Below are 25,053 nucleotides of genomic sequence, written 5' to 3'. Positions count from 1 at the left end.
AAAACCTTGCTAGCCCCCGTTTAATTTGCATCAGAAACGGGGCTTTTTTACTAGTATTATATAATTCTTATAAAGCTTTTTCTACATTTTAAGCATTTGGCAGGTGTTTTTCTTCAGTTTTGAGAAGACAGCTGAGGGAAGATATAGAGGTCTATAACATCATGAGTAGAGTGGAATAGGTAGATGTGAATCGCTTGTTTACTCTTTGATACCAAAAATACAAAGACTAGGGGACACGCAGTGAATTTACTAAATATATTTTACAACAAATCAGAAAAAATATTTCTTCACTCAATGTGTAATTAAGCTCTAGAATTTGTTGCCAGAGAATGTGCTAAAAGTGGTTAGTGTAGCAGGGTTTAAAAAAGATTTGGACAAGTTCCTAAAATAAAAGGCCATCAACCATTATTAAGGTGGACTTGAGAAAATCCTTTTATTCCTGGCATAAGCTGCTTGAAATCTATTTCACACTGTTGGGATTGCCAGGTACTTTTGACTTGGATTGGCTGCTGTTGGAAACAGGATACTGGGCTTGATGGACCTTTGGTCTGTCCCAGTACAGTGATATTTATGCACTTAACACATGAAAATAATACTCTTATTTTACTTCTGAATGGTGGGAGCCAGTCTTCCTAGATTCCCCTTAGGGTTCAGAAGTTATGGTGTGCTAGGGGACCCAGCTTTGTAAGTAACAGAGAGGCCTTTCCAATCAGAGGAAGAACTACCCAGTTTATTTCTACTCTCTTTAGAGATAGTGATTTTACTAGTCTACTTGTGATTATCACAAATTAATTTATTTAGTCTAGACAAGGAGATAATAATTTGAGAGATGGGCAGGGTTCTCAGATTCCGAAATAATTGTAAGCTGTTGGTAGGTCACAGTGTTGAGCAGTTTGTAGTTAACTACATATTAAACTGCTTTTCAGTAGCAAATCTAAAACGTTTACTCAAAAATGGTTGTTGCCCAGTAGTTAAACTACATTTTAAATAATTATTAAGTAGTTTTTAAACTACATTTTTAAGTAGTTAACAATTAAAATCTCAGTTGTGTGTGTTTAAGTTCTTCTGCACTGCTTGCTTACTAACATACTAACCCCCCCCCCCCCCCCCCCCCCCAGCTAGTGCAGTTCTCTTGTGATTGGGTGAAGTGAGAAACTGTACTCCTATTGGATGGGTAGGAAGGATGTACTAGTCTGTAATTGGATAAAATGAGAAACTGCATTGGGAACATTTCTGTGTTATGGCATAGCTAGTGTGTGTTGTTGGTTTTAGAATCAGTTACTGTTTAAATAAGCCAGAATGAATAGTTTAGAAGATTTTTATGTGAAACTGAGATTGAAAAATGATGGGTATTGTACGCCAGTGTTTCCCAAGCCTGGTCCTGGAGTACCCCTTGCCAGTCAGGTTTTCCGTATACCCACAATGAATATGCATGAAAGAGATTTGCATATAATGGAGGCAGTGTATGCAAATCAAGTTCATGCACTTGTTAGTGTCTCATTTTTATATAATTTTCATTTATATGTTGCTGGTTTGGCAGGTTAAAATGTGCCAGCACATATTTTCACCATCTGCTGCAATTTGTTAAAATGTGTTGTGATTTATAACTATCTGACAAATGATTTAAAAACCTGTTGCAATTGATTTTTATGTAAAAATTAAAAGTAAAAATGAAATTTAAAATCACTAAATCTTTCTCTTAATTGCATTCCTTCATTTATGCATTATATTGTCTTCAGTGAGACCATGGGGCTCATTTTCAAAGCACTTACACTTACAAAGTTCCATAGGTTATTATGCAACTTTGTAAGTTTAACTGCTTTGAAAATATGCATAAGGATGTTTAGTCTAACTTCCATAAATTAACTTAGGTGCAAAACATTGCATTAAAACAGGAATATCCTAGTCATCGTTCAAGGTTTGAGGCCATGCAGTCACCAGTGGCAAGAAGCACTAGGGAAAAAATGTATCCAAGTTCCACTCCATAGCTCTCTGCCTAGACAAGAACTACTTCACAGAAACAGTTTGATCATGAAGTCTTGTTGATGATTACAGAAAATATTATTGTGCTTGCAACAGTTGAACAATGTGGCTTTAGAAAGTTTTACCGGCGATGTATGCCTGCTGTCCAGTTTCCAAGTAGATGCAGTTGTTTGTGCTTTTTGTGCCACGCCTCCAGAGTCTCTAATCACGGCTGGGCACTACTCATACAAATACAATCCCTTCGACCGATATCTTAAAAGAACCAGACAACTGGTAGCACTATTTTAGACTGTAACCAAGACAAAAAGAGACCCAGGAAGCGCTTCCTGGGGTTAACACAGGTTTATTTAATTATCCAGAGATTAGGATAAAAAAATAAGAAATAGTCATAGAAATAGTCTAGAATATGACAAAAATGAGAACATATATAGAAATGGAAATGGCAATGGAAAGTGGGAGCAGGACATTCTTTCAGACTCCCTGGCTTGGGAGCCAAAAGAGATGTACACTGCCCGACCTCCTATCTGGCAGAGAAATATTATATAGGGTTTCTTTTCCCTTACAAGACAAAAAGGGAGCACAAGGGGGAGGGGTTGTCACACCCCCTTAGTTAGCACCTTACAGTCAGTCAGGATCTCTAGTATCAATAAAATACACAGCATCTGTTTATATTTCCTTTTGAAGATGCATTTGGTCTGTTGTCCAAATGTTTTGGACCTCTTCTATTCATCTTTACAGCCTTTCTCACACAATTCTGTTTCCTGGCCATATTCAAAGGGAGAGATTCTCCCCCTTCTGCAATAATATTTTCTTATCCAGTCCTTACTACAGGATTTCTATCTCTCTCTCCTCTGTCAGCCCTGCCCCTACACCTGGAACTTCCTTTGATCTGCACCCTAAAAGTTTCTCAAAGGCTAATAAATACACTCATGTGAACAGCAAATGGATTGTCTTTCACTTGCTTGGTCAGAGGAAGGTGGGGGAAAGAGGTGGGGGTACTTGCTCCACCTGGCCTGCTTAATATCATTGTAATTTACAGAAAAAAGAGAAATTTCCACTTATCATCTGTACATTAATTCTTAGATATTAGATACTTAGCAGCACTGAAACTGCTTGGTTCAGGCCTTCATAAGTACAATGTACACCTCCACCAACACAATCTAACACAGAGCTTAAATGAACTGTGTGACATTCACAAGAACTTGCTTATTACGTACAGAAGAGTGGATTGCTGCTGAATGCTGTGCCTAAAGTATCCCACCACCGTGGACCCTGAAGAAGCATAGCGAAACGCTGGCCATCGTTGGCCCAGAGGCGTGGACACATTCATGATTTTGGACCCTTTAAAGATAAGTGTTTTGTCAACTTACTCTCTATAGAAGATATTGCTGTATTTATTTGAAGAGCATTTATATGAGACACTATAAAAGTTTGTTGGAATCATTTTTCTATGGAAGGTTTTTATGCCGACAATGAAAGAGTAAGAGATCTTTGTGATCCTTTCAGCTCGCTAGATCGTCTGTGATCATTGAGCTCTTTGTGGTTTCTCCTTCCAAAAAAAACTTTTTTGTATTGGTCATTTTCTGGCTTCAGTGGATTTTTTTGTGTGATTTCATTTTCTCCGAGGACAAGCAGGCTGCTTGTTCTCACTGATGGGTGACGTCCACGGCAGCCCCTCCAATCGGAAACTTCTCTAGCAAAGTCCTTTGCTAGTCCTCGCGCGCCCGCGCATGCACGGCCGTCTTCCCGCCCGAAACCGGCTCGAGCCGGCCAGTCTTCTTTTGTCCGCACTCGATACGGTCGTGTTTCGCCGTGTCGAGCCCCGGAAAGTCGACCTCGCGCGTCCAAATTTATTTTTGACGTGTTTTTTTCTTCGGAAAAGTCTTAAAAGTGTCGGGAAGTGCTCCGGAACCCCCCCCCCCCCCCCGGGTTTCGTGTCAACCCCTTCCCGTACTTCCAGCTTTTTGCCCCGATAAGTTTTCTTTCGTCGTCGGGGTAGGCCTCTTTTCGGCCTCGATCGAGATTTTCTCCCTTAAAAATTTTTGGTGCTCTTTTTCCGTCATTTCGGATTTTGACTTCGCCGGCGTGATTTTTCCGCCCATGACATCGAAGCCTTCCAGCGGCTTCAAGAAGTGCACCCAGTGCGCCCGGATAATCTCGCTCACTGATCGACACTCGTCGTGTCTTCAGTGTCTGGGGGCCGAGCACCGCCCTCAGAACTGTAGTCTGTGTTCCCTGCTTCAAAGGCGGACTCAGGTAGCGAGATTAGCCCAGTGGAACGTGTTGTTCTCGGGCTCTTCGTCGGCATCGGCACCGGGATCTTCGAGTGCATCGACGTCGTCAGCGTCCAGACCATCTTCCTCGGCCGCCACTGCATCGAGTGCATCGAGGCATCGGGCCTCTGCATCGGCGCCAAGGTATCGGGCGACTGCATCGACGTCGGTGGTACCGGGACCTCGTCTGCTGATGTCGTCGGACGGTGGTGCATCGTCAGGAGTGCAGGTGAGGGCTGTCCATTCCCCTGCTGGTGGCGGTGAGCCTTCGGGTGGGTCTCCTCCTACCCTGAGGGCTCCTGCGGTACAGCCCCTCCGAGACCGACCTCCTTCGGCCTCGGCCCCGAGGAAGCGACGGCTGGATTCTACGTCCTCCTCGTCGGTGCCGGGGAGCTCCGGTGACATGCTTCGGAAGAAGTCGAAGAAGCATCGACACCGGTCGCCTCCCCGCGTCGGCACCGAGAGCTCTGGGTCGCCGAGGGATTCGGCACCCAGCAGGCATCGGCACCGAGAGGACCGCTCACCCTCTGTTCAGGAGGTGTCGATGCGCTCCACTCTGGACAGCCCGGAACAGCCTCCTCGCCCGGAACAGGTTCTGACGTCGACGCCTGCATCGACCTCTTTGCCTTTCTCTGCAGCCGCTCTGAACGAGAGCCTCCGGGCCGTTCTCCCAGAGATTCTGGGAGAGCTGTTGCGCCCTACCCCTCTGGTACCGGCGGTGCTTGCGCCTCCGGTACCGTCGAGCGTGGCGCCGGCTGGCCCATCGCCCGGGGTGAGGTCCCCGACGTCGGTACCGCGTGCGGTGCCGACTGCGGCCACCTCCCAGGAAGGCTCCCCGACTACGTCGGCGGAGGGAGCTTCGCCGATGCGGGCGAGGGAGTCTACCTCTCGACGCCCCCATCGTGGACGTGGCTCCACCGAGTCGAGCCGGGCGAGGTTGCAGACACAGGTTCGTGAACTTGTGTCTGACACCGAGGGTGAGGCCTCGTGGGAGGAAGAGGAAGACCCCAGATATTTCTCTGACGAGGAGTCTGAGGGTCTTCCTTCTGATCCCACTCCCTCTCCTGAAAGACAGCTTTCTCCTCCTGAGAGTCTGTCTTTTGCTTCCTTTGTCCGGGAGATGTCTACGGCCATCCCCTTCCCGGTGGTTGTGGAGGACGAGCCCAGGGCTGAAATGTTTGAGCTCCTGGACTATCCTTCTCCACCTAAGGAAGCGTCCACTGTTCCCTTGCACCATGTCCTAAAAAAGACATTGCTTGCGAACTGGACCAAGCCACTAAGTAATCCCCACATTCCCAAGAAGATCGAGTCCCAGTACCGGATCCATGGGGACCCAGAGCTGATGCGCACCCAGTTGCCTCATGACTCTGGAGTTGTGGATTTGGCCCTAAAGAAGGCTAAGAGTTCTAGGGAGCATGCTTCGGCGCCCCCGGGCAAAGACTCTAGAACCTTAGACTCCTTTGGGAGGAAGGCCTACCATTCTTCTATGCTCGTGGCCAAAATCCAGTCTTACCAGCTCTACACGAGCATACACATGCGGAACAATGTGCGGCAGTTGGCGGGCTTGGTTGATGCTCTTCCCCCTGAGCAAGCCAAGCCTTTTCAGGAGGTGGTCAGGCAGCTGAAGGCGTGCAGAAAATTCCTGGCCAGAGGGGTGTATGACACCTTTGATGTTGCGTCCAGGGCCGCTGCTCAAGGTGTGGTGATGCGCAAGCTCTCATGGCTGCGTGCCTCCGACCTGGAGAATAGACTCCAGCAGCGGATTGCGGACTCGCCTTGCCGTGCAGACAATATTTTTGGAGAGAAGGTCGAGCAGGTGGTAGAGCATCTCCACCAGCGGGACACCGCATTCGACAAGTTCTCCCGCCGGCAGCCTTCAGCCTCTACCTCTACAGGTAGAAGATTTTTTGGGGAAAGGAGGACTGTTCCCTACTCTTCTGGTAAGCGTAGGTACAATCCCCCTTCTCGACAGCCTGCGGCCCAGGCTAAGCCCCAGCGCGCTCGCTCTCGTCAGCAGCGTGCGCCTCAGCAAGGCCCCTCGGCTCCCCAGCAAAAGCAAGGGGCGAGCTTTTGACTGGCTCCAGCAGAGCATAGCCGACATCCAAGTATCAGTGCCGGGCGACCTGCCGGTCGGGGGGAGGTTGAAAGCTTTTCACCAAAGGTGGCCTCTCATAACCTCCGATCAGTGGGTTCTGCAAATAGTCCGGCAAGGATACACCCTCAATTTGGCTTCAAAACCTCCAAATTGTCCACCGGGAGCTCAATCTTACAGCTTCCAGCACAATCAGGTACTTGCAGAGGAACTCTCCGCCCTTCTCAGCGCCAATGCGGTCGAGCCCGTGCCATCCGGGCAAGAAGGGCTGGGATTCTATTCCAGGTACTTCCTTGTGGAAAAGAAAACAGGGGGGATGCGTCCCATCCTAGACCTAAGGGCCCTGAACAAATATCTGGTCAAAGAAAAGTTCAGGATGCTTTCCCTGGGCACCCTACTTCCCATGATTCAGGAAAACGATTGGCTATGCTCTCTGGACTTGAAGGATGCCTACACACACATCCCGATACTGCCAGCTCACAGACAGTATCTGCGATTTCAGCTGGGCACACGTCACTTCCAGTACTGTGTGCTACCCTTTGGGCTCGCCTCTTTCCCAGGGTGTTCACAAAGTGCCTGGCTGTAGTAGCAGCGGCACTTCGCAGGCTGGGGGTACACGTGTTCCCATATCTCGACGATTGGCTGGTGAAGAACACGTCCGAGGCAGGAGCCCTGCAGTCCATGCAGATGACTATTCGCCTCTTGGAGCTACTGGGGTTTGTGATAAATTACCCAAAGTCCCATCTTCTCCCATCACAGAGACTCGAATTCATAGGAGCTCTGCTGGATTCTCGGACGGCTCGCGCCTATCTCCCAGAAGCGAGAGCCAACAACTTGTTGTCCCTCGTCTCGCGGGTGCGAGCGTCCCAGCAGATCACAGCTCGGCAGATGTTGAGATTGCTGGGCCACATGGCCTCCACAGTTCATGTGACTCCCATGGCCCGCCTTCACATGAGATCTGCTCAATGGACCCTAGCTTCCCAGTGGTTTCAGGCTGCTGGGGATCTAGAAGACGTAATCCACCTGTCCACGAGTTTTCTCAAATCCCTGTATTGGTGGACGATTTGGTCCAATCTGACTCTGGGACGTCCCTTCCAAATTCCTCAGCCACAAAAAGTGCTGACCACGGATGCGTCTCTCCTGGGATGGGGAGCTCATGTCGATGGGCTTCACACCCAAGGAAGCTGGTCCCTCCAGGAACGCGGTCTACAGATCAATCTCCTGGAGTTGCGAGCGATCTGGAACGCTCTGAAGGCTTTCAGAGATCGGCTGTCCCACCAAATTATCCAAATTCAGACAGACAACCAGGTTGCCATGTACTATGTCAACAAGCAGGGGGGCACCGGATCTCGCCCCCTGTGTCAGGAAGCCGTCAGCATGTGGCTCTGGGCTCGCCGTCTCGGCATGGTGCTCCAAGCCACATACCTGGCAGGCGTAAACAAAGTCTGGCCGACAGACTGAGCAGGATTATGCAACCTCACGAGTGGTTCGCTCAATTCCCTAGTGGTGCGACAGATCTTCCAAGTGTGGGGCACCCCCTTGGTGGATCTCTTCGCATCTCGAGCGAACCACAAAGTCCCTCAGTTCTGTTCCAGGCTTCAGGCCCACGGCAGACTGGCATCGGATGCCTTCCTCCTGGACTGGGGGGAGGGCCTGCTGTATGCTTATCCTCCCATTCCTCTGGTGGGGAAGACTTTGTTGAAACTCAAGCAAGACCGAGGCACCATGATTCTGATTGCTCCTTTTTGGCCGCGTCAGATCTGGTTCCCTCTTCTTCTGGAGTTATCCTCAGAAGAACCGTGGAGATTGGAGTGTTTTCCGACCCTCATCACGCAGGACGAAGGGGCTCTTCTGCATCCCAGCCTCCAGTCCCTGGCTCTCACGGCCTGGATGTTGAGAGCGTAGACTTTGCCTCTTTGGGTCTGTCAGAGGGTGTCTCCCGCGTCTTGCTTGCTTCCAGGAAAGATTCCACTAAGAGGAGTTACTTCTTTCTATGGAGGAGGTTTGCCATCTGGTGTGACAGCAAGGCCCTAGCTCCTCGCTCTTGTCCTACACAGACCCTGCTTGAATACCTTCTGCACTTGTCTGAGTCTGGTCTCAAGACCAACTCTGTAAGAGTTCACCTTAGCGCAATCAGTGCATACCATTACCATGTGGAAGGTAAGCCGATCTCGGGACAGCCTTTAGTTGTTCGCTTCATGAGAGGTTTGCTTTTGTCAAAGCCCCCTGTCAAGCCTCCTACAGTGTCATGGGATCTCAATGTCGTTCTCACCCAGCTGATGAAACCTCCTTTTGAGCCACTGAACTCCTGCCATCTGAAGTACTTGACCTGGAAGGTCATTTTCTTGGTGGCAGTTACTTCAGCTCGTAGAGTCAGTGAGCTTCAGGCCCTGGTAGCCCAGGCCCCTTACACCAAATTTCATCATAACAGAGTAGTCCTCCGCACTCACCCTAAGTTCTTGCCAAAGGTCGTGTCGGAGTTCCATCTGAACCAGTCAATTGTCTTGCCAACATTCTTTCCCCGTCCTCATTCCTGCCCTGCTGAACGTCAGCTGCACACATTGGACTGCAAGAGAGCATTGGCCTTCTATCTGGAGCGGACACAGCCCCACAGACAGTCCGCCCAATTGTTTGTTTCTTTTGATCCCAATAGGAGGGGAGTGGCTGTAGGGAAACGCACCATATCCAATTGGCTAGCAGATTGCATTTCCTTCACTTACGCCCAGGCGGGGCTGGCTCTTGAGGGTCATGTCACGGCTCATAATGTTAGAGCCATGGCTGCGTCGGTAGCCCACTTGAAGTCAGCCTCTATTGAAGAAATTTGCAAAGCTGCGACGTGGTCATCTGTCCACACATTCACATCTCATTACTGCCTGCAGCAGGATACCCAACGCGACAGTCGGTTTGGGCAGTCAGTTCTTCAGAACCTGTTTGGGCTTTAGGATCCAACTCCTCCCCCCGAGGGCCCTGTTTGTTCTGTTCCAGGCTGCACTCTCAGTTAGTTGGTAAATTTTTTAGGTCAATCTCAGTTATGTCCTCGCCGTTGCGAGGCCCAATTGACCATGGTTGTTGTTTTGAGTGAGCCTGGGGGCTAGGGATACCCCATCAGTGAGAACAAGCAGCCTGCTTGTCCTCGGAGAAAGCGAATGCTACATACCTGTAGAAGGTATTCTCCGAGGACAGCAGGCTGATTGTTCTCACAAACCCGCCCGCCTCCCCTTTGGAGTTGTGTCTTCCCTTGAAGTGTATTGTCTTGCTACATACTGGACTGGCCGGCTCGAGCCGGTTTCGGGCGGGAAGACGGCCGCGCGCGGGCGCGCGAGGACTAGCAAAGGACTTTGCTAGAGAAGTTTCCGATTGGAGGGGCTGCCGTGGACGTCACCCATCAGTGAGAACAATCAGCCTGCTGTCCTCGGAGAATACCTTCTACAGGTATGTAGCATTCGCTTTTTATATTGGTGTAATCCACATCCGTTTTTGTTTTTCTTATTAAAAAATTACGACAGCTGGAATATGATTCTGTAACAGCAGATCTTTGGAGCTGCCACAAACGCAGTTTTCTTGGAATTACCATTCATTACATAAACAAGGAGGGACTAATGCATTATTCCCATGCTTTGGCTACTCGATTGTTTAAATATTCCCATACTGGGGAGGAGAATGCTCAAATAATGGCTGAACTGTTCACAGAATTCTACATAACTAAGATAATCTGCTGTATTATTGACACGCAGCAAATATTACAAAAGCCTCACATCTTTTGAATGACATTTGCTCTGGTGGCAATGAGCAGAATGGTAGTTCATGCTCAATGGAGTCCAGCAGCCAGTCACTTTCCATGTCAGAGGTGGTCGAAGCTGCCGATGTTAGATCTCTTTTTGATGCAGTCGAAGATGAATCATGCGCTGAAACAACCACAAGATGTTCCAATCAGAAAGTGAGTGTTTTGATAGGGCCATGGGGAAAGTACAAGTTCTTAGCAATGCAGTCAGTCAGGGTACCAAACATGCAGATGTTGTTGGAGGTGGCTGGTCTTACATTCCTTAATCCAATCTGCACAAGGTGGGTTTCAGATTACTTAGCCATCAGTCCACTGGTTACAGTTGGAATGAAGAAGACATGAGAATGTCAACAAAGAATAGAACTGATGACCAGTGCCGTAGCGAGGGTGCCTGACACCCGGGGCGGGTCGCCCCCCCCCCCCCCCTTCCTACGCCACTGCTGATGACTGATACTGAGATGGTGTTCCTGAGGAACTACATCAGCGTCATGAAGCCATTGTTAGCTGCAACTGATATTATGAAAGCTGAAAATGACTTCTATATTGGACATGTAACTTTCATGATAATAGGAATTCGGTCAAAATTACAGGGATTGGCTGACCATGTATCCACTAATCACAGCTCTGACCAAAGGAATTGCATCAACATTTGGTTCAGTATTTGAAGATGACTACCATATTCAGGGCCAACAAGGGGGGGGGGGCAGGGGGGTGCAAGACTCCCGGGTTTGGCCTTCAAGGTGGGGGGGGGTCTGGCGCTGGCAAGGCTTCCAGAGGTAGACAGAAGGTCCTGCTCCCTAGGTCTGTCTCTCTCCTACTCCTGTGTGTCAGGACCCTGGCAATTTGTGTTAACGCGATAACCTGGGTCCTCACACACAGAAGCAGGAGAGTGACAGACTGAGGGAGGAGCAGATGCAGGAAGGTAAGGGGGCAGTAGTGGAGGCCCGAGTGGGAGGGGACAGCGGCAGCTGCCTGAGTGGAGGGGGGAGGGTGGCAGCTGCAGCCCAAGTGGGGAAGGGCGGTGGCTGTGGCAGTCCTGCCTCTGGCCCAGCTCTGTCTCTTGGCGGCCCTGACCATATTGCAACAGTGTTTGTTCTGAAGTTCAAGTTGAGATATCTACCAGAACAAAAACGGTATGAAAAGACGCAGCTGCTCATTCGTGCTATGGCTGTAACAGAGACTGAAGTCAGAGCTAGTGGCATATTTTCACTTTCATTTGCACAGGAGTTAATCGGCCTCCAAAGAATAGAGTGCTACTAGAGGTCAAGACTTCTTTGATATTCTATCCACTGCAAAAAACAACTTTCCAGCAGCCAAATCTGGAACAAAGGAAAAGGTTGAGCACTACCTGGAATGTTCATACACTTCCACAAACAGATTACTTGTGTTTCCAAAAGAGGCAAAAGCTTTTTTATTTTTTTTTACATTTGAGAATATATCACAACATTCCTAAGAGAAATCAGAAATCACAAAAGGAAATATGTCTAATGCAAACAAATCATGTCCCAGTCCACTTCAAGAGGAAAGTATCAGAGCATAAACCATCATATAATTGAGAAATATAGCTACCAAAGAAAAGAGTATACTGCAGACAATATATCCTAACCAGTTTGCTTTTCCCACTTTAACACTTCCCCCCCCCCCCTCCCCACCCCCATTAATGTGGAACAGAGTCTGCACTCCACTCTCCTCAAGAGCTCCAAAGGGGCAGGACCTGCCCTTTTGGTTACACTCCTTCAGGCCCGGGCCACATTTTGCAGTAGTGGAGGCTAGTTAAAGAAACAGGTAGAACCTCTGTCACAAAACACCTAGCCACCCGCCTGGGGTTACCCCATTGTCACATAGAGGGTCTATCCCCAGCACAGCTGAGGTCCGCCTGCATCTGCCATTTGTGTTCTACACTAGCACCCTCCTCCCACTGACTGGGTCACAACCGCCTCTGGGCGAGTCTCCCACTCTCAAACTATCCCCACTGATTTCTAGGTTCCTGGAGGCCACATTTCAGTGGTCCCAAAGTTCAGAAAGCACTCACAGACCCAACATACAAACCACCAGGACTCTTTCAGTCCAGACAGGCAGAGCGAACAAATAGTTTTGTTTATTCTCATAAAAATATTGAACACTGAACAGAAAAAGTGCAATCAGCAAACAATAACAGGTAACTGAAATATGGATCAATTATAACACTAAATATTTCTATACTGTCTAAACAGTATCTGGGAAGATCAGGACATATAGCTGTTCACAAGTTATCAAATGTAACTTTACAGGGCCTTAGCAAAGAGATCTGTCTCTCTCTTCTTCCTGGCTAAGACTTGAGTAAAAACCATTATTCTCCCAATGAAAATGAGCTCCTGGGTCAATCAGAGCCCAGAACAAAATAATTTCAAACATATACTGCTTCTTGCTTCTTGTTTATGTGCTAAAACTAAAGAAAAGAAAATTCAGTTTTCTAATAGCTTTACAGCACCTGCTGGCCAAATAGGAGAAATACACTTCAAGACATAATGCAGGAAAATATCCAATACATTTTACAGGCTTAAAACACAGTTTCTTCACAACCTCCTTCTGATGTCACAAGGCAAAGCAGCCATCCACACCAGTGCCTGCTACTCACGCACTCCAATGACTCTCCTTTTGGCAAAAGCTTGATCAAGTTCAGTGCTGCACTTCCCAATAATGCAGCAATAGAATGGTTATTTAGTTGCTCAGCGCAAGTTTTAGTGCCATGACGATGCTCTCTTAGTGACGATAATTTTGAGAACCTGTTTTTTCTGTAGTATAAACCGAAGTAATATATTGAGAATTCTGGGACTTTAAACACAAAGCAGGGTAATCCATAAAGTATTTAGCATTAGTTAATTAGTGATTTGCTGAGAATTTATCAACTTTGTTTTTAAACATTAAACACACAGTTTTTCCTAAGTGCAATAGTTGTGCAATTGATTTTAAGGCAAATGAAAATGCCATTGAAGTAGTTAACTATTTTTGCAGTAGTTGTCTCGTGTAATTAAACTACTACAAGAAAAATATGGTTAACCAGGTAGTTTAAACTGCTTTTTTAGTAAAGTAATGATAGTTGAAGTTAAACTACTTCTTAGTAGTTGGTGCCCAGCTGCACTGCTAGGTCATGTCAGGGTTACAACATAGTAAATGATGGCAGAGAAGGACCAGCATGACTTATCGAGGTTGTCAGGAAGGTTGTTGGGGTCTTATCAACCTCACAGTGCAGGTTAATGTTCCCATGATTTTTTTTTAATGCAAAAGTAATTATACAACTGAAGTGTTGTATGCATGGTTTACATTTTCTTGCCTTTTAGGTACTCCAGAGGAAACCCTGGTTAGACATGCTTTATGCTTTTATTTTAATATTGTATTACAGAGCTGAAGCACTCCATCTGAACGTGACATGATTTGCTATTACTACATTATAAGTAGTCACTGTTCTGTCCTCCCAGGTACCTTGCGGAGAGAGGCCTGTGCAAGGGGGAGGGGCCCCCCAGATTCCCAGCCAAGTATGGACCTGCAGAACGTGATGAGGTTTACAAGAGCTTTAGTCTGGATAGCTGGGCTGGGAGGAGTGGGCATGATGCACCCATGATTGCTTATGATGCACTCCTCGCCACTGGGGAAAGTTGGGAGGAACTCTGCAACCATGCCATGTTCCATGGAGGTGAGTCTGAAAATCATCTGTAGTGTGTGCTGAAAGAGCCCTGGCTCAATCTGGTTCCATTGTCATGAGGGCAAATGTATCCATCTTACTGTAGAGCACGTTGAGAGGAATTTTGTGGTCCCATCATGGGCCATTTAGGTGATTTCCTATCCCAGGATATACTGAGAGTAGATCTCTGACCGTACCATACTGCACTGAGATGAATGTCCACGTCTTATTCCCAGGTTATGCAGACAGGAACCATGGGGGCAGTTCTGTGATAGTTCACTTACATTTATTCATGTACTACACGCATAAATTTATAGACTACTGACCTTGACTGCTTTGTGCTACTAGTTAATAAAAGCAGTATACAAGTGAGTGTACGCAGGGATGGGGCATGGGAAGGGGCATGGTCAGCACTGCCATTTACGCTCATAACTTATACTGTAAGTTGACACTCAAATTTCATCTGTAATATCTGCCTCCTTTATAGCCTTGTTCCAAATACGCTTGGTCAAATCTGTTCTGGACAGGCATTCACTTAGACATCCTTTTACTAAAGTGCACTAATGAGTTTAGCATGTGCTAAATGATAAGACGCCCATTATATTCCTATGGGTGTCTTATCATTTAGCGTGCACTAAATCCATTAGCTCACCATAGTAAAAGGATCCTTTATTCTTTTGTCAAATGCATTGATACTATCCAGATTAGATTACTGTAACTTGTTATATAATGGATGTACGTTATTTTCCATTTATCACCTTCAGTTAGTCCTTAATACAGCTGTTAGGCTAATTTATAATCCTCAGAGAGATGACCATGTCTCTGCTCTACTAATCAGGGTTGGTTGCATTGGAGTAGCCAGACAGCCAGTTTGGGTGGGCCTGAGCACAATGTGGGTGGACATAAAATTTTCTGTCAACCTCGACCCTCCCCCCCCACTCTCCACCCCTTCCCTGGCACATCCCATCTCAAAATATAAATAGCTAATGAGAATCCTCAAGGTCTGTCAGCTGAAGACTTCTTCCGAAGGCAGCCAGAACTCCCTTTTACCAAGCTTGGCAGACAGCAGATACATCTATGAGTCGCTGATGCCAGCACCTCACCCATGCTTAGTCAATAGTGGCTCAAGGATGCTGCCGCCAACTGCAGAACTTGGTAGAAGAGAGTTCTGGCCATCTTTGAAGGAGGTCCTCAGCTGGCGATGCTTGGGGATCTTCACCAGCTACAGCAAGGGTCAGGGCCATTGTTAGATATGCTAAGTCCCAGGTCTGAAAATAAAGAAGGGAACCCCCTAGATCCCCTCTTCTCTGATCTCCCCACCTGCCAATACTATCCGATCAACATACCCTCACCAAATACAGAAAAAGGGATCACAAATTAGAAATAAAGATACGTAGACAAAAATTGAACTGGGAACCCCAAGAACATAAACAGCATGTACTGCAACACTGGAGAAATAAAAAGGGAAATGCATTTCCTTTTCAAGTGAATACAATACAAAGACATCTGCTACATACATTTCCCAAAACTAACGTATTTCAGGTAATAAAATGTGTTTTTCTACTTTTGTGGGCTAAACATTTTATTTTTGCATCATGTTGGTTCCAGTTTCTTGTTTCCTGTCTGTCCTCTACTAATTCTCCTTCAAGTGGCTGTTGCCCATTTGTCATTTGTCTTTTGTCTTTTCTCCTCACCTGTCTTGTTCCATTCCTTAACTACGTCTGCCTCTAACGTATTAGTCTTTCCTTTTTTAGCTCTTTTCTCTCTCTATTTTCTTTACTGCCTCTCTGTTCACTCAAATTTCACCCTTTTTCTCACTCTTCTTGTTCTTTGTACTTTACAGCTACCTATCAAATTTTATCTCCTATTCTCGTCCATTAGCTTTCCCATTCCCCATCTCACTCCTTCCCCAGCTTTCCATTCCCTTTCATCTTTAACCTGCTCCCCATTAACATATTTCCACCCTCTGTACTATCTTCCTCTCATTCATTCCCCCCCCCCCCCCCCCCCCCCCCGGGCATCACCCACATGGTTTCACCATTCCCAGCATCTTCCTCCCTCTACCCTTCTAACTCAGCATATGCTCCCTTTTTCTCTTATCCTCACCCTCGTAGCCCATCTCCCTACCCTTTCCACTATACCCCCCCCCCCCCCAATCATCTTCCTGTACTTTTTCTCTTCCTTCCTTTCTCCTTCTCCCTTGTTCTGCATTTCTCACTCCCTCTCATTGTCCAGCATCTCTCCCTCAATCTCTTCTACCTCTGAATCCAAGATGTCCCTCCTTCCGTTCCCCTCCTATGCATCTCTCCCATTGTCCTCTCTCTCTCTCTGCCCACCCTTGCACCCTGGATCCAAAATCTTTCTTGGCCCCTCCCCCATGCAGCATCTCTCCCTCTGTCCTCTCCACTACCATATCCAACACCTCTCCCTTCCCTCCTCCCTCTCTCCCATTGTCCACCATCTCTCTTTCCCTCTCTACCCCCTTCCCTTGCACTCTAGGTCTAATGTATCTCCTCCCCCAATGCAGCGTCTCTCCCTCTGTCCCCTCCAGTGCCATGTCTAATATTTCTCTCTCTCTCTCTCTCTCTCTATGCCCCCCCATGCAGCATCTCTCCCTGTATCCCCTCCACTACTGTATACAACCCCTCTCCCTTCCCACTTCCCTTTCTCCCATTGTCCCACCATCTCTCTGTTTCTCTACCCCTCACCGTTGCACCCTAGGTCCAACATCTCTCCTCGCCCCCCCCCCCCCCCCATGCAGCATCTTTCCCTTTGTTCCCTCCACTGCCATATCTAACATTTTTCCCTCTTGCCCCTCTTTTCCCTCTCTTTCCCCCATGCAGCATCTCTCCCTCTCCTGCCCCCCTCCGTGAAGCATCTCTTCATCCCATTGTCCAGCCTTTCCCTAGAATTCCTGGTCTGGATCTCCCCCCCACCCCGTCTACCTTAATGAGCTTCTTTCCGCAAAGGGACAGCAGCAGTGGCAGCAGCGATTCCTACATGCTATCTGTGGCTGACCCCGAAGTCTTCCTTCTGCTGCATTCTGCTGAGTCAGAAATAGGAAGTTGTGTCAGGGGGCATGCGGCAGAGAGAAAGCTTCCAGGTCAGCCGCAGGCAGCGTGTAGGAATACATAAGTATTGCCATACTGGGATAGACCAAAGGTCCATCAAGCCCAGCATCCTGTTTCCAACAGTGGCCAATCCAGGTCACAAACACCTGGCAAGATCCCAAAAAAGTACAAAACATTTTATACTGCTTATCCCAGAAATAGTGGATTTTCCCAAAGTCCATTTAACAATGGTCTATGGACTTTTTCTTTAGGAAGCCGTCCAAATCTTTTTAAAACTCCGCTAAGCTAACCGCCTTTACCACATTCTCTAGCAATGAATTCCAGAGTTTAATTACACGTTGAGTGAAGAAACATTTTCTCCGATTCATTTTAAATTTCCTACATTGTAGCTTCATCGCATGCCCCCTAGTCCTAGTATTTTTGGAAAGTGTAAACAGACGCTTCACATCTACCCGTTGAACTCCATTCATTATTTTATAGACCTCTATCATATCTCCTCATTAGCCCAGCCTATGGTAGAAAATGGCTTTGAAATGTTGTACTGGTGGTATTATATCCATGATAGATTACAACAAATGTATCCCAAAATGTCTGCAGACTGCTGGCGTAATTGTGCTCGGGGCACATTCCTGCATATATGGTGGGAGTGCCCGGTGGCCCAGACCTATTGTAAACAAGTGATTCAGTTGGTCCGTCAACTATTGCAACAACCTTACCCTTGTAAAGCGGAATATTGCCTGCTACATTTTAGACCTCTGGAGATCCGGGTCTCCTAACATAAGCTTGCTACTCTACCTTCCATGCAACTTATACTACACAAAGTGGACTACGTCTACCAAAAGTTGAAACTAACTGCAATGAGAACAGGCCACCTGGTGATGTTTTAAAAACTTTGGCAACCCTATGAACAGTTGAAAACACAGCTGTCAGCGCCACCATGATGCCCTGGGGCAGGGAGGGTGGGGGGGGGGGGGGGGAAACTAGTTGACTTAAGTGTATTAAATTATATATATGGCAACAGTTTTTAGCTGTGTTGGGTATGGAACTACAGAATTTTCAATAAAAAATTGGTCAAGAAAAAAAAAATGCTGCAGAAAAAGAGAGTTAAACTGCACAATAAAAGCAACGGTGCTTTTTCACAGTTCAAGTAGGGACTGGGGTTGAAATTGAATGTCTCGGGTGCAAAACTTCCCTCTGTGCTACACCAGAAAATGGAAAGAGAAGTTGAGCACTTCTTAGCGGCAATGCAATGACGGCACCAGGGGATCTGTTGGATATGCCAGATGGTCGGATTAGCAATGGTCGGATAAGTGAGACTGTACTATATTTAAAGGGACAATGCCCTGATAGAACCTCAGTATTATGAGGTAGTACTCCAGAACAGTCTACCAGAATTCTCAGCCTCAGATAAACATTATGAATGTGTTTAGCCTGTGGAAAATTAGATTGGATTATTGCAATATAATTAAAATGGTGGGCATTTGTCCTCCACCCGCTTAAAAAAAAGTAGACAGAAAATGAATAATGACCAATTAATTAAAAACAAAAATTAAATCCAAATGACAATGAAATACTAAAACAAATCCACATATAAAACCTGACCCATCAACAAAGTAGGTAGTTACAGTCCCCATGTCAACAGAACATCAAACAAAGCTTCATATAAAATTGCGTGCAAGGGGGTCTGGGATTGCTTGTGAGCAGGTGGAAAGTGACATCAAAACATATCTCCTGTACAATACACTGAGACCTCTCACCACAGAGAAATAAATGTTAATTTAGTCTCAATGATGATAACTGAGTACGGCCAGATAACAGTATGCCAGCTGGAAATAATATTGAAACTTCTCAAAATAAGATCACTACCTCTGTCACGCTTTCATTTGCGCACAAAGGGGCAGGGCCGTGAGAGGCTGTTGTTGTAGATAATATTGCTTCCTCTTCTACAGAAATAAAGAGACATTGCCTTCAGCAGGTGCTGATGGATGCTGGTTACTTAACACTATGTGATTTTCTACTTTGTAATTTGTTTTCCTGCTGGATTTTAGGTGACAGTGATTCCACAGGAGTGATTGCTGGAGCCTGCTGGGGAGCCATGTATGGATTTTTGGGGGTTCCAGAGGGGAATTACAACTGTCTGGAGTACAAGTCTCGCATTGAGGATGCTGCTGACAGGCTCTATAAGCTGGCGTGGGCCACAGATTAATGAACTTCTGCTGAGTGGGAAACAGCAAGCTTCACGGACTCTTGCACAGGGAAAGGATGGGTTCTTTGTGCTGAGAACTGCTATTCCATCTCCTTAGAAGTGGCTTAGGGCTAGCTTTATTAATCCTGTAGTGCTGTGTACTGTGGGAAAATGCACAGCTCACCATGGATACTGTAATGTTCACAGAAAGTGAGCTGCAGATCAGCATTGCACAGAGGCGGGAGCCTCTAGTCAGTCCTGGTTTTGAATTTACACCACAAAGCAGTGTGGTATTTGTAGGCCATGATTCTACAAACTATGCATCAATATGCAGTTGTTAGAAATCTAGGACTGACCTAAAATCTTCTGGACAACTTAGCCTGTCTAGCATTGACCTACTACTGTGACTGCAGTTATCAACATACCTCTTCTATCAACCTACCCTGCTTCTCTTTTTGCCTCCCTCCAAGTAAAGGCCTAAATCATGGCCTTCTGTTCTGTTCAGCTTCAGATGATTAAATTGGGGTGTTGTATTGCTTTGGTATTGCAGCCTGCTCACTTGATCACCACAGACTGCTCAAAGACTAAAATACTACAGATTATTTTAGATTCGTATTGGGTAAATGAAACTTTATTTGCACTTTAATTGGAGAGAGTATAAGTCATTATTGTTCCAGCTACACAATGATTAAGAAATGCACAGACTAGTTGACACTAGTTGAGTACATTGCTAAAGGAAGGCTATAGAAAAGTAAAATAAGAAAGATATATATATATACACACACACACACTGGTCAAGAATCTCAGGCCCTTATCTCATCAGCTGGGAGGCCCGTTGCAGCGAAAGCCCGAAGTCTCCATATGACGAGGAACAAGTCTTTTTCTGCACGATGCATCCATCCACAGAATAAACCCCAAAGCTCTGCTGCAACAAGCCCCCTTTTTATTCAGCTAAAACTTATCCAGGAATGTACATGAGTATTCAGTCACATGGTTAAAACAAACCACTGGCCTGGTGGCTTATCTCCCGAACCTCAAGCATACCCTGCCTCCCTCCTGGACAAGCTGACTTCAGAGACATTCCAACCTGTTCTTGAGATGTGCCTTATCTCATACATTGTTCTTGAGATGTGCCTTACATTCCAGCCTGTTCTTTGAGTTATACAAGGAAAGTCACTTTTGGTCAAAGACAGAAGATTTTAAAAATGTATTATCGATCATTATTGATCAAAGCAAGACTGAAAAGCAGTCCTTAATATTTTCCATCACAGAGAAGGGAGAAGGTACAGGATAAGGGAAGAGGGGAGAAAGAGGCTGTGGGCAGTGGGAGAAGTTTTAAGGTTGGACAGCATGGGGTATTCAGATAGGACAGAAGTACATGAGGGATTGGGGAGGGAATGGAATTAGACTAAGGGGCTGTAAAAGGACTTTTTAAATATGGGGAGAAGCAAACAAACCAAACCAATCATGATTGCTTGCATCCATTCTTTGAGGAAATTATATAAAACTAGTAAAAAAAATGCCCGTTTCTGACACAAATGAAACGGGCGCTAGCAAGGTTTTCCTCAGAGTGTGTATGTTTGAGAGAGTGTGTGTAAGAGTGACTGTGTGAGAGAGAGTGAATATGCGAGTGTGTGTGTGTGTGACACAGAGAGAGTGAGACTGGGTGCGAGTGTGTCTGTGAGAGAGAGATTATGTGTGTGAGAATGAGAGTGCCATGGGCCCCCCCTCCCTCTCTCCGAGTTCCAGGGTCGTCGTCCCCTCCCTCCCAGTTCCAGGGTCATTTCCTCCCTCCTTCTGAGTTCCAGGGTCGTTCCCTCCCCTCTCTCCCTCCCTCTGAGTTCCTGGGTCATCCTCTCCCTCCCTCCCTCCGAGTTCCAGGGGACCGAGTTTCAGGTTCCTCCCTCCGAGTTTCAGGGTCCCCCCCCCTCACTCCGAGTTTCAGGGTCCCCCTCCCTCCCAGTTCCAGGATCGTCGTCCCTCCCTCCCTTCCAGTTCCAGCACCCCTCCCTGCGAATTTTAGAAGTCATCTTCACTTACGAAGTCGGGGTTATGGCGGCCGTCAGCAGCGGTAAACGGCGTGCAGGCTCGGCCCTTCTCTCTCAGCTGTGGTCCCGCCCTCATTTCCTGTTTCCACAAGGGCGGGACCAGAGCCGAGAGAGAAGGGCTGAGCCTGCACGCCTTTTACCACTGCTGCCGGCTGCCGTAAACCCGACTTGGTAAGTGAAGATGACTTTTAAAATTTGGAGGGGGCCTGGAACGGGCAGGGAGGGCGGGAGGAAGGGAGTGACGACGACACCCTGATGCGTGTGACCTCACGTTCCGTGGCCTGGCAACTCTGCAGCGTTCCCTTCCAGTGATTGGTCACTGCTGTTTGTGACGAACCTGGAAGTATGTGATGTTAATTCAGGAGATGGATACAGCAGGAGCTTCAAGGCTTCACTTTCACGGAGTCAGCTTCAGAACGTTGGAGGTGCTTTTTATTATATAGGACAGCATTCCATAATCCATCTTATGTCTTTATCATAGCAAAATATGGAATATCAAATGAATAAAAATTCATTCCTAAACCACCCAACACAAAGTTTGATGATAGAAAACCAGAGGCTCATTTTCAAAGTATATAGACTTATAAAGTTACATAGGTTACTATCCAGCTCATTTTTGAAAGTGATCGCCGGCCATCTTTCGACAGAAATCGGAAGATGGCCAACATTCTCCTGAACCCGGCGAAATCGGTATAATCGAAAGCCAATTTTGGCCGGGTTCAACTGCTTTCCATCATGGAGCCAGCAAAACATCAAGAGGGCGTGTCGGTAGGGTAGTGAAGGCAGGACGGGGGCGTTCTCACGAGATGGCCAGCTTCGCCCCATAATGGAAAAAAAAAAGCCAGGCTTGACGAGCATTTTGCCGGCTTTACTTGGTCCCTTTTTTTCTCACGACCAAGCTTCAAAAAGGAGCCCCAACTGACCAAATGACCACCGGAGGGAATCGGGGATGACCTCCCCTTACTCCCCCAGTGGTCACCAACCCCCTCCCTCCCAAAAAAAACCCTTTTTTTTCCAGCCTGTATGCCAGCCTCAAATGTCATACCCAGCTCCCTGATAGCAGTATGCAAGTCCCTGGAGCAGTTTTTAGTGGGTGCAGTGCACTTCAGACAGGTGGACCCAGGCCCCCCCCCCCCGCACCTGTTTCACTTGTGGTGGTAAATGGGAGCCACCCAAAACCCACTGTACCCACATGTAGGTGCCCCCCTTCACCCCTTAGGGTGTAGAGTTGTGGGGAGTGGGTTTTGGGGGCTAAACAACCAAGGGAAGGGAGCTATGCACCTGGGAGCTATTTTTAATTTTTAGAAGTGCCCCCTAGGGTGCCCGGTTGGTGTCCTGGCATGTGAGGGGGGCCAGTGCACTACAAATGCTGGCTCCTCCCACAACCAAATGCCTTGCATTTCGCCGGGTTTGAGATGGCACGGCATTATTTTCCATTATGGCCGAACCGATGCCGGCCATCTCAAACCCGGCGAACTCTGACATTTGGCTGGGCCCAACTGTATTAGCAAAGAAAAAGATGGCCGGTCATGTTTTTCAAAAATATGGTTGCCTCCGCCCCGGAGATGGCCGCCCATGGAGATGGCCAGCGCCATTCAATTATGCCCCTCCACGGGGCTCATGTTTGAAAGAGAAAAACGTCTAAAAGGTGGCATAAAGCGGCATTTGGATGTTTTTCTCACAAAAAGTCCAAATCGGTATTTTTGAAACCTGTTTTTCAGACATTTTTCTTTACTGTTTGTTTGCAGTGCGCCAAATCTCAAGGGGCTTGTTAAGGGCAGGATTTGTGCATTCCTAAGACGTAGATGTTTTTCAGCCATACTGGAACAAAACAAAACTAAGACGGTTTGAGTTAGATCTGTTTTTATAACAAATAAGGTACAAAAAAATGACCAGATGACCACTGGAGGGACTCAAGGATGATCCGGCCCCCCCCCCCCCCAAAAAAAATATGAATAAAAATATGACTTACCAGCCTCTATGACAGCCCCCCCCCCCCCCCCCACGACAGCCCCCTGCATATGGTCAGTTCTGGTCATTTTTACTGGCCTGAAGCGCCGTTCTCCCTCCAGCACTGGCGATTCCCATAGCCAGCCTTCTGCCAGCGCGCATCGTCGGAGCCTCTGCTCAGGCGCATCCTGCCTACTCTGCAACTTCCTGTTTTCCGCAAAGGTGGGACGCAGGAAGTTGCAGAGTAGGCGGGATGTGCCTGAGAAGAGGCCCCGACGACGCGTGCTGGTATAAGGCTGGCTATGGGAATCGCCAATGCTGGAGGGAGAACGGCGCTTCAGGGCAGTAAAAGTGAGCAGACCACGCGGACAGGGAGAGTGGGCAGAAGAGGCTGGGCGGGCCTGGAGCAAAAGTGGCTGGGCCTGGGCCCGTCCAGGCCCACCAGTGGCTACGCCCCTGCTGCCTTCCCCCCCCTTCCAATAATAAAAACGTCTTTTTTGGCAGTGCTTCAATCAGCTGAGAGACCAGGAAGTCTCTGAGCCAATCACAGCGTGTTTAGCTCGGCTGAACGCGTTGTGATTGGCTCAGGGACTTCCAGGTCTCAGCTGAGTGAAACTGCCAAAAAAGACGTTTTTATTATTGCAAAGGGGGAAGGCGGCCAAAATGGGCGCCCATCCAAAAAAAACATCTATTTTTGGCCCCCTTAATAATAAAAACATCTTTTTTGGCAGTGCTTCACTCAGCTGAGACCTGAAAGTCCCTGAGCCAATCACAACGCGTTCAGCTGAGCTAGACGCGCTGTGATTGGCTCAGAGACTTCCTGGTCTCTCAGCCGAGTGAAGCACGGCCAAAAAAGACATTTTTATTATTGCGGGGTCCAAAAAGGAGCCTGCAGCATCGGAGCCTGTTTGATTTCTTTTTTTTTTATATATAGTGAAGAACATCCATAAAGGACGCTCCTGATGAGCACTTGGGCTGTTTTTCGGGTGGAGCACTCCCATAATGGCCGTCCATGACGAGCACTTGGCCGTTTTTGCTTCCCCCCCCCCCCCCCCCCAATTTAAAAAAAAACATTTTATGAAGTTTTCTAATCCCGCGCAGACCCAACGAGAGGTGCAGACCTCTCGTTAGATTTTCCACCATTTTCCAGCATTAAGGCAATCGGAATAAGTTAGTGCATTTCATCACAATAGGGGTTTCTACACAATTTGCTCATCTGCATTCCGTTTTCCTTAGCTGCTACCCTGGTGGGAAAAAAGTATTTAGTGCATGCCAGGGTTTACTACTTGCTTGTTAAGGGCTCGTTAAGTTTAGTGCATCTGGCCCTTGATCTGCCCACAGAACAGACAACAATCTTTTAGAAACCTCATTTGACTTTTTTCAATAAGTTACAATATTAACAAGGTAAAAAAATATGAATTATGACTGGCATGCAGCAGGAATGGAGCAGGCACACTGCTTCCCAAGTCTGGACAGCAGCGCCCCTCTTTAAATTTAGTTTTGATGTAATTTATGCTAGTCCTATACCACAAACTAAAAAAAATAGGAAGCAGTGACAAAGGAGCTGCGGAAGCATCTATAAGTCCCTGACCCAGGTAGGTACAGTGTGATTCCTATAACAAAAGTTAAGAAGGAACCAGGGGCGTATCTGGAATCCGGCGGTAGGGGGGGCCAGAGCCAGAGAGGGGAGGCATATTTTTGCCTCCCTTCCCCCCCCCCCCCCCCCCCCCGCCACCGCCTCTCTCCACCCCCCTCCCCGCCGTCAACCCTCCCCCGCTGCTTACTTTTGCTGGCGGGGGGCCCCAACCCCCGCCAGCCGAGGTCCGACCCGCAGTCTTCATATTTCGTCTTCCTCCGTGGCCATGCTGCAAGGAAGTAACGCTGCAGTGCTGATTCGTTGAATCCAGTTCGGAGTCTGACGTCGCAGCACGTTGTACGCGCGTACAACGTGCTGCGATGTCAGACTCCGAACTGGATTCCACGAATCAGCACTGCAGCATTACTTCCTT

At 47.4% G+C, this 25,053-nt stretch overlaps 1 protein-coding gene across 1 annotated transcript in view; it reads left to right on the top strand.

Annotated features, from left to right (window-relative positions):
- The window catches only part of LOC115474170 (protein ADP-ribosylarginine hydrolase-like), a 47,681-nt gene extending 28,091 nt beyond the window's left edge, over positions 1-19,590 (top strand). The window contains exons 7-8 of the mRNA XM_030209518.1: positions 13,588-13,802; positions 18,910-19,590. Of these exons, the coding sequence (XP_030065378.1) occupies positions 13,588-13,802; positions 18,910-19,067 (373 nt within the window). The 3' untranslated portion in view covers positions 19,068-19,590. The remainder of the gene's footprint in view (positions 1-13,587; positions 13,803-18,909) is intronic.
- Positions 19,591-25,053: the final 5,463 nt, after the last annotated feature.

The sequence above is a fragment of the Microcaecilia unicolor genome, chromosome 7 (assembly GCF_901765095.1).
Source record: "Microcaecilia unicolor chromosome 7, aMicUni1.1, whole genome shotgun sequence".
Lineage (NCBI taxonomy): Eukaryota > Metazoa > Chordata > Amphibia > Gymnophiona > Siphonopidae > Microcaecilia > Microcaecilia unicolor.
Note: the sequence above shows the minus strand (reverse complement) of the source record. Positions and strands in the feature narration are given on the sequence as shown.